A 10347-nucleotide genomic window follows, 5' to 3' on the forward strand; every position below is an offset into this window, starting at 1 on the left:
ATAAAAAGCGGGATTTGTATTTGTGGAAACTGTCGAGTAATCGGAGATAAAAAAGAAGATTCGAAATTTTGTGAACAATGCGGATTCATCTGTATTAAATTCATCCAAAACTCAAAAGAGTTTGCAGCAATCAAAATCCATAAGAATATACCCAAAAAAAAAAAAAAATCCTCAAGCAAATGAAGCTACATCCTATCCCCAAGATATATTTACCTTAGCCAATTATTCTGCTAAGAATCTCCAATAAAATGTTGATGAATTACAAGGACATGATGGAAAGGCGTGATTGAGAGTAAAAGAATCAATGGTGAGGCAAAATGATTTGGAATTTTGGGAAAATCGTCACTACAAGAATTTTGGCCTTTAATGTCGGTTGGAAAAAGTGAAACTGGATATACAATGTTGATTTTTTTTTAAAAAAAACACGGATCTTTAATGTCGGTTTTAAACCGACACTGAAAACAGGCTTTAATGTCGGTTTAAAACCGACATTGAAGACAGGTTTTAATGTCGGTTTAAAACCGACATTAAAGATCTGATTTATTATTTCTTTTTCTTACTTTAATGAAAAAGCCTTAATTTTTCTATTTTCATTCTCGCGCTGCCAATCCATTTCATTTCTCTCTTACCCCAAGCCTTGGTCATGCGAAAGACCGTCCGTCGTCCAAGTTTGGCTGTGCAAATCAGGTTGCCCGTCGTCCGTCTATGGTTGTCCGTCGTCCGTTCGTGGTCATTCGTTCATGGTGCCATCCGTCCGTGGTCGTCCAGCTATGGTGTCGTCCATCCGTGGTCTGTTTTTAGCAGAAGCATGTTATTTTTTATATTCATAAACCATCTGAAGATCATCCACTGCAAGTGGTGTTCATCCACTACTACTGTCGCTTGATTGTATCGTCCGCCACCGCTGCCACTGAAATCGTTAACTGCTGTTGGTTGAAACGTAAGTTTAGTCTTAGATTTCTTTTTTTTTTCCTTTTTCAATTTAAAAAACTGGGTTACAGATCTTTTTCATGTCATTCGTCGAACAAGCTGCAGCCATCGAGTACACCTTACTGTCGTCAATCATTGTAAGTTACAGAACTTTATTTATTTATTTATTTTATTTTGACATTGTTGCATTTGTTATCTTTTTATAGGTGTTCCTTTGTCAAATAGTAAACTATCGGTTGTGTCGTCCGCCACCACTGCCACTGAGGTCGTCAACTGCTGCTGGTTGAAACGTAAGTTTAGTCTTAGATTTCTTTTTTTTTTTCTTTTTTTTAATTTAAAAAATTGGGTTACAGATCTTTTTCATGTCATTCATCGAACAAGCTGCAACCATCGAGTACACCTTACTGTCGTCGATCATTGTAAGTTACAGATATTTATTTATTTTATTTTGACATTGTTGTATTTGTTATCTTTTTATAGGTGTTCCTTTGTCAAATAGTAAACTATTGGTGGGATAGGATTTAAAAGAAACTCTACATTAGAGCTTATATTTTATAATAGTCTATTTTGTCCATAATCAAGATTAATTTTATATACAAACTCTTTTTTTTTATTATTATTGAATTTACTCTATTTCTAAGTTTGTTACATTGGCGTTTGTTAAAAGTTAATAACTAAATTAGCATAAATTCAATTGAATGTAAAGGATAAAAAAGAGGGTTCTTATATTAAATCTTTATTTTATTTTGTATAATTTACTAAGTTCTAGAAAACAATGTCTTCATCACCTTCTATAAATAAAGATTCTCTAAGTATAATTAAGCACGACCTTGCTTATTAACATCTGAAAATCATAATTAAGCATATCAATTTTTGTTGAAGTACGAATCAGTACATGCATCATATACTTTCTAATGTTGCAAAAATCATTCTTTCGCAATGGATGTGTTGCTTCAGGAATCTGGTGGAAATGGTAGTTCTTTGCAACTTTATGAGAAACTTAGTTTTTCTTATCCGTCCCTCCTTCAACCTCTCATTCATGAACGAGATACTGTATGTACAATCCTACAATGCATTTTCAGTTCTTACTTCTGCATTTATTTGTAGTCACCATTTTTTCATTTCGACATTCACAATTACAAAGTTCTTAATATAGTTGCATTTGCAGTACCTTGCATGGTCTCTGAAGCGTAGCAAGGTAGTGAACAAGAGCAAGGGCACATGAAGGTGGAAAGGTTCAAGAAGAACATTTTGAAGAGGGGTTGTGCCTGAGACTGCTACAAAGAAGGGAAAAGACTACCCTGTTGGCCCTATTCTTATTAGATTCTTCATTGCAACAGCAAGAGATTCACGTAAAAAATTTAATGGTGTTGTTTGTGTGTTTTTTAGGTGTTTGGAAGGGGTGGGGAGGAGATAGATTTATTGCATCAGCAAGGGATTCACGTAAAAATTGTTCTTGGTAAGTGCATTTTTGAATGCTTGCAGTTTTAAGAACAATTTCTAAGTGTTTTCAAGTAACTCTAATGATATGGAAATTCTTGTTTGAGAAGTTATAGTGTGCTTATTTCTCTTTGGACCATATTGGATTAGAATGTAATACCCGTTTATGACTCATGGGTACTAATTATTTGTAGTTTAGATTTGGTTCAAGGTGCTTGAGTTTGTGGGTTGCACTATGGTAGTTTGTGGGTTATTCATGTACTATGGTAGTTTTTGTGACAACTGTTGAGATTTGAAGTACATTGTGAGCTAAATTTGCTTATTGATGTATGTGTTCTTGAATATTCATTTTTTGAGAATTTTGATAGTTATAAATTTGCTAAATTTGCTTATGCTGTCGAAAATTTTCCATCGTCTTCGTATCTCATATCTAGGTAACCAAGCTTCTCTTCTTCAAGATCTTGAAAAAGAAGATTCTCTAATTTATTCAACTATTGAGTTTTCTTGTTTTGCAGGTGCAACAAAGGAGTAAAGATTTAGTATCGCAACCTCTTTATGCTTTTTCTTGGGGAACTCTAGACCCAACACATTCACTACAAGAATTTTGCCTTGAATGTACCATTTATGCACATTCCCAATAAATACGGTTAGTTGAATATGAATTTTGATCACATTTTCACTTTCAATCCTTTGTCTTAAACCTTTATTGTTTGTGATCCTTTGAACAACAGAGGCCAGACAAAAATGCCTATAACCAGACACTGTTGAAGCTGGGGGGTCTGTTCAAGAAGAATTATGAAGGGATCCATACTTACCAAGTGGAGAGGGACAGTAAACTCATAATGTTTGTAAAATCATAATGTTTGTATTACTTGTAATTTGTATTTTCAAGGCCTGAATTATTGTACCCCTTTTAAATTATAATTTTATACCAGAATTTGCAGATTAAATGTAATAGATTTATAATCCATACATGAATAATATGTCATAGCCACAACATTCGATGATGATGTGTCATGTTATACTTTTTGACCAAAAAAATGGATTTGGCAACGAAATTTTAAAAAAAAAACGGAAAATAATTGATAAAACGGACATTAAAGGGCTTTAATGTCGGTTGCAACCGACATTGAAGGCTGTGTTATTGGTGTTATTGAAGTATTTTAATGTCGGTTTAAAACCGACATTAAAGGGCAACCGACATTAAAAGGCTTTAATAACACTATCTTTAATGTTGGTTGTCAACCGACATTAAAGTCCGAATTTCTTCTAGTGCGTGCTCTGAAAACTGATAAAAAAATTAAGCAAAACTATTTATATACAAGTGGAGCATCGCAATGCTGCTATCGTAGCGTATGTTTCAAGTGTTACAATGCTGTCGTTACGTTGCTCAAACTCGTCAAATGTATGCGTGCGGATGAATTCACAGCAAAATACATAGTGTAGCTACGCTGGTCTGTGGCCTTGTTATGCTTCACAAAATGAAGCTCGTGGGTCTTCAATGTAAAGTGTAGCGTAAAAAGGAGAGTAATTACGGTTGGTGAACACTTGCTTCTTTCTTCCAGCATAACTCTACGCTCAGTGAAGGGTTGCAATGTTGGGCGGATGGCAATTTTGTATGTTTTGCTCCTTCATTTAATTGATGAATTCAGAGTTCCATTTTAGCTCTTTTTTATCCCCATTTTTTTTTTTCTGTTTGTCTGTTCCACCTCGAAAATGTTTAGAACCTACGAAAATCAAATTAAAAACCATAAAAACCAAAGAACGAGCATGAATTAAGCTATAAAGAATAGCTATTTAAAGGAGCTAACAATCCTCAAAGTTTTCCGTCAGAGGTGGTTTTCGGAGCCTAGAGTTGGTTGTGCGAAGGTGGACTTCGAAGTTGATCATCGAAGATGATTTTCACCGAAGTTTGTAGTCAGATGTGATTTTCGGTGCACAAAGTGGGTCGCATGAAGGTAGTATTAGTGTTGATTGCCAGAGTTTGTCATAGGAGGTGGTTGTCAAAGCTCCGAGTTGGTTGTTGGAGTTGCTCGCTCGAAGGTAGTTATCAAAGTTGATCATCAAAGATGATTTTCGTCAGAGTTTGTGGTTGAAGGTGGTTGTTGAAGCCTACGAAGGTGGTTATTGGAATTGGTCATCGGAGTTTGTTGTTGGAGGTGGTTGCCGGAGCTTGAAATTGATCATCGAAATTGGTCGCACGAAGGTGGCCGTCAGTGTTGGGTCACCATAATTATCCTTGGAGGTGGTTGTCGGAGTTGGTTACACAAAGGTTATTGGAGCCCGAGTTGTCATGAGAGATGGTTGTCAGAGCCCGGAGTTGGTCATTGAAGTTGTAATTGAAGGTGGTTGTTTGAGCTTCAAGTTGATCGTCAGAGTTATCATTGAATGTGGTTGTCGAATCTGAGAGTGTGATAGTGGTAGTAAGCAACAGTGGCAATGGGTGGAGCCATTGTAAACATTGGAAGACGGGAGAGTTGGAGTGAGTTGGTAAAATATACCAACTCAGCTCCACCAACATTTAAAGTTGATGGGCCAAACATTGAGATGGTATATTATACCAACTCAACTCAACTCATATTGGTGAGCAAAACACCTCCCAAGAGTTATAAGTTTAATGAAATAGACTAAAATCTTCAATCAAGTTGCATGCAAACATAAGATCTAATTAATTTTAAATGGCTTAATATTAATTTACTTAGACTTATGTTAAGAAATATTTATATTATGATTATAAATAAGTTAATCTTTTATTTTTTTAATAGGATTAAATTGAAAGCATAAAATATTAAATTTATAAAATATATGCCTATAAGAGACCTTTGTCTAAGAAAGGTTTTGTCTAGGATTGAGTTATTTAAGCTGACAGAAATGGAACATACTTGGAAACTGACCTAGGAGGTGTATTAGACAAATATTTTACAAGTATGTAATAGATGATAGAATTTATTAAAGTGATTAATGAATAATAATCATCCATCGTTAAACTTTTTGGGGTTGATGCCCCAAAATCTCGTTGATTCCTATAGTTTGTAAATGTAATGTACAAACTCATTATTTATTTAATAAAATATATGATATTTTATTCCAAATTTTGTTGCATTAATCACAAACCAATAAACTAAGTTCCAAGGCTATCTTGTAGCTTAAACATGTATGTAGAGACATACAGATGAATCATGTTTTAAGTGATAACCTAAATGGTCTGTAGTAGATGGGTAAGGCTGGATACCTTATCCTGGTGACACTACGAGTATGACCCGCTTTGTAAATGTTATAATTGTTGTAAAGTGCTAAAAAGGATCTGGTTCTGATCATTCATGTAGAGACATGTGAGCGGAATACTCTATACAAAGGAGTTTGTATAAGACCGAACCACGAAATGATTAGTCTCATTAAATAACGACATTCTTAATAGAGACTTACATTTCATCAGAATGACCATAGTTAACACGACCTGAATCTTGAGTGAGTTGTGAACTCTTGCCTATGAAGACGATCCTTTGATTTGCATGGGTGAGAGTAGCCAGATCGCAGACTCAATAAACCTATCATTTTGGGGATTTATCTGATTGGGGAGCTGGGAACACAGCTACACAAGATGAAATTCATTCCTTCCCCAATGTTGAGAAAGTAGATAAATTGCTCTCTTAGGGATTAATTTCGGGGCTTGAACAATGTGGCGCACCACCCCCTTCTGGCCCGAGAGGGGTTTAATCATAGTGGAACTATGATTTATTGTTCATTAGAGGGATCAGTGGTACTTAAGGAGTTAGATGTAACTATAGGGGCAAAATGGTAATTTTTGCCTAGTTGTACTTACGAGCAATTTGTGAAGGGCCGTTTTACTATTGACTGGTTATCCAGTGGACACATAAATATATCTGTAGTGCGAAGAGTGCAGCTGCCAGTCTTTAGTGGAGTGCCCGACAGTTAACGGATGGTGAATAATTTGATTAAAGAGTTTAATTAATTATTCACGTATTGTTGGAGCTTTAAGCTACAGGTCCATGAGGTCTCCTCGGTAGCTCAACAGGATTTAATAAGGATCAAGTTTTGGATTAATTTGAATTGTTCAAATTGCTTGAGGGAATTAATTATATGTGATATAATTAAGCTTATTTAATTATATATGGTATAATTACTATAATGTATTTGATACAATATAATATATAGTATATTTGAGAGTGATTAAATGTTTATATATGATTCAAATATTAATTATGTGAATTTAGATTCATATAATTAAATTTAATATAAATGTTATTTATATTGAATGCCATAAGAGAGAGAAATGAATCTATAGGTTATATTGTATATGATATAATATTGAAACTATAGGTCATATGTTATATTTGATATAACATATAGTTTAATATATATTATATGATAAAGTAGTCATCCTATGAATATATATTAAATAAATTAACTAATTATAATTTAATTAATTTATTAAAATATTAATTTTAATCTTTTAAAATTAATTAGGGGAGGGAGTTGTAACACCTTCCCCTCTTTTATCTCTTCACCACATACGTGGTTTTGCAGTTTTAGGAGTCTTCATCTTCCACTTGCAATAAAGGGAGAATGGAGTGACACACAAAGAATAATTCTCTGTGATTATCAAAAACTCTCTTCCTCTCAAAATTATCTCCAATTCCCTATCCTAAAATCAGCCAGAGCCCCATAACTAATGGATCCATCATCCCAGAGGATACCGAGGTCGCATTTGTGGTTGTGCTAATGGGTTTCACGTTTTCTGAAAACCTTATTTCCTTCTTTATAAATTCTGTCTTCTCTATAAACTGTTTTCCAAAAAAAAATTGGGATTTGGGACGATCCCGCTTTGACTCAAGGTCCCCTTCATAGGGGTTCCTTCAATTGGTATCAGAGCATTGGTCATTATCCCAAATTCCTTTTTTTTTTGTGAATTAATTTTACAGTAATGGTGGGATTTATTTTTCTGCATTATATGTATCGATTCATGTGATGAATGACTTTTTTTTTTATGTTGAATGTGGTTTGTTAATGGATGTTTCGGGATAGAGCATAGATTTATGGCTTTTTATGTTTACAAATTTTGGTTGTAAGGGCCCATGTTTTTGGGGCATAATTGTTATTGAGTCTGTAATTATTAAGTTTTGAATCGTTCGTAATGAATCCCGGTGGTTTTTTAGCGATTCGGAGTTGTTTTTGGACGTCGACTCGAGGGAGAACATTTCTGTATAGTAACAGACTGCACAGTAGCATCGATATGCTCCGAGCGACAAACGGAGAAAATTCTCCGTAGCGTTGCGACACTAGGCACAATATTGCGATGCTGCGTGGCAGAGAAATTTCTCCAGTTCGCTTGTGGTTCACCTGGTTCGAGTGGTTTGAGGGCGGTTCGGTTGCTGGTTGGACCCATTCATGGCTTGGTTCGAGCGATTCAAGGCCTGATTCACTTGTTTGGAATCGGATGGCTTTTATTAGTGTAATATTTAGTTGTTTAATTGATTTATTAATGTCTTATCCCGACCCATTACATTTTATTTTAAATATACATGTGATGTATGTTTTATTATTATATATGTCATATTGTATGTCATATAGAATTAAATCCCACCATAGGTTATGCATTTATTTTCATGCATCATTTATATTATAAGTGTTATAATATGTGAATATGCATGATTAAATGATATAGCATGCTCATGTATCATATAGTATAATCGTTATATTATATACATGCATGCATTAATAACATATACATGCATCATTTATATTATAAGGGTTATGATATATAGGATGAATATATGTTTATATAGTATGTTATTAATATCTTTCATTATTTTGCAATATGTAATTGTTATGTATATTAGTAATGAAATTGAGATTGCATGAAGCATGACACTACCTTAGGTTAATTTATAAATGTTATGATTAAACTAAAGTATGACAAGCAGGCAATGAATGATTTTTTAATTATTTCATTTATTTATAATCGTTATAACTAAATGAAACTAGAATTAAAATCAATAATAAAGAGTTGCATGCAAACTTTAGGTTATAATCATATTTTGAAATTTTTTTAAAACATGATTGAGATAGACCTAAGATCACATTTCTAACGAGATTAGAAATTAAGGTTCAATCTTTCAATCGATTTAATAGGATTAAATTAATTCTTAATAAAATATTAATAATGTAACAAATGTATCTATAAGACACCTTTTGTCTAAGGCAGGTTCTGTCTAGGCTGGAGTCTTTAAGATGACGGATACGTCACATCCCTACCTGGGAACCTACCTAAAAAGGTGAATTAGATAGATTTGTTACAAGTATGCAAGTTTGATTAAAGTTTGTTAAAGATTTTAATGGACTTCAATCAAAATTGTTTAATCATCAAAGACAGGTGTTGTTTTTTAGCAAATTAAACGTTCACTTAGTTAAAATCAGTAGCCGGATTTTTCTAAGTTAATTAATCCTAGGTAAAATACTCAGTGGGAGGAAAATGGGTATATGGTACTTTATTTTTTTCTCTACACGTTTCTCTTTGTAAGTTCACACAATGAGATACACACTTGGCCTTGAGGCACCATGGGTGTCCCTCTACGGGTGGCATTTGTGTAGATCAATATCAAGGTGAATGGAGAGAGTGTTTATAGTAAATGGGCGTGAGACGTGGGACAGCACATCCCTCAGTCTCTCTTATTAGGTTGAAGTAAAGTTTCATGCATCGCCTCGTGGCATCGTGGATGTCCCCCTAAAGGGTGTCAGTTTTTCATGACACTTTATTCTATCTCCAAAAATGGATAGGGTTACTTTAATTTCATGTTCCAATCGGGTTTTCCCTACGGTTGGTTCATTAGGGTAGAACTCTAGGACCTAAAATGAGGGGTTACACTTACAAGAATCGTTAAGTTAGTTTAACAAATTCTAGACCGAACAATGTGACTAATAGTGACAATAACAAGGAGATCTTTTGTCTATTAGTTGAGCATGTCTCATTTCAGTGAAGAGACACTTGATCACCCTACGGTGACTTTTGTCCTTCCTCACTGAAACATCATTGCAATATTAGATGTCACTTAGGGTACATTAGAATTTTGCTAAAATTGATTGGTTCTTTTCATGATTAATGCAAAGTAATCTAATTCATAAATAAGTTGTATGGTTTCAACAAACTGTTATGGCTAATGCTACTCTAAATTTACTTGCCGCCTATAAATTATTTGGCAAAAATTACGCTACTTGGAAAAACACAATCAACACAATACTGATCATTGATGATCTTTGTTTTGTCCTAATGGTGGATTTTCCTCCCATTTCAGCTCCCAATGCTCCTCAAAACGTTCAGGAATCTTACAAGCATTGGACACGGACAAACGACAAAGCTCGAGCATATATCTTGGCAATTCTTAATGAAGTCTTAAGTGTTGGACATGGTCATGTTCACGGCTTGATCATGGATTCCCTGAGGGGAATGTTCGGATAGTCGTCCACACAGCTCAGACACGACACTCTAAAACACATCTTCAATGCCCGTATGTAAGAATGGGCATCTGTTCGAGAACATGTTCTCAACATGATGGTCCACTTCAACGTGGCGGAGATGAATGGGTTGAGCATCGATGAAGCCAGTCAGGTTAACTTCATTTTGGAATCTTTACCTAAAAGTTTCCTACATTTTCGTAGCAATGCTATTTTGAATAGGATTGACTACAACTTGACTACTCTGCTCAAAGAGCTACAGACCTTTCAATCCTTGATGAAAAGCAAGGAATAGAAAGGTGAGGCAAATGTTGCCTCATCTTTTAAGAAGTTCCACAAAGTTTCGACCTTTGGAACTAATTTTGCACCTCTTCTTTCGACACCAAAATGTGGAAGAAGAAGAAGGGTGAAAAGGGGAAAGCTAACCCTGAAATTGCTGCTCAAAGGGGCAAAAGGGCGATCAAGGCTGCAAAGGGAATTTGTTTCCATTACAACCAAGATGGT

General features: G+C 34.6%; 1 protein-coding gene across 1 annotated transcript; it reads left to right on the plus strand.

The window, feature by feature from the left end:
- The first annotated feature begins 9541 nt into the window (after positions 1 to 9541).
- LOC150038557 (uncharacterized) lies at positions 9542 to 9847 on the plus strand. Its single transcript, XM_090313598.1, has one exon. It carries the CDS (start codon positions 9542 to 9544, stop codon positions 9845 to 9847), a length of 306 nt encoding a protein of 101 aa, XP_090169724.1.
- Positions 9848 to 10347: the final 500 nt, after the last annotated feature.

This window comes from Benincasa hispida, chromosome 1, assembly GCF_027475165.1.
Source record: "Benincasa hispida cultivar pf3 chromosome 1, pf3_genome.v1.1, whole genome shotgun sequence".
Classification (NCBI taxonomy): domain Eukaryota; kingdom Viridiplantae; phylum Streptophyta; class Magnoliopsida; order Cucurbitales; family Cucurbitaceae; genus Benincasa; species Benincasa hispida.

Bases quoted from the DNA above. Each gene is read 5' to 3' on its own strand.
- LOC150038557 (XM_090313598.1), top strand. From the start codon at position 9,542: ATGGCTAATGCTACTCTAAATTTACTTGCCGCCTATAAATTATTTGGC.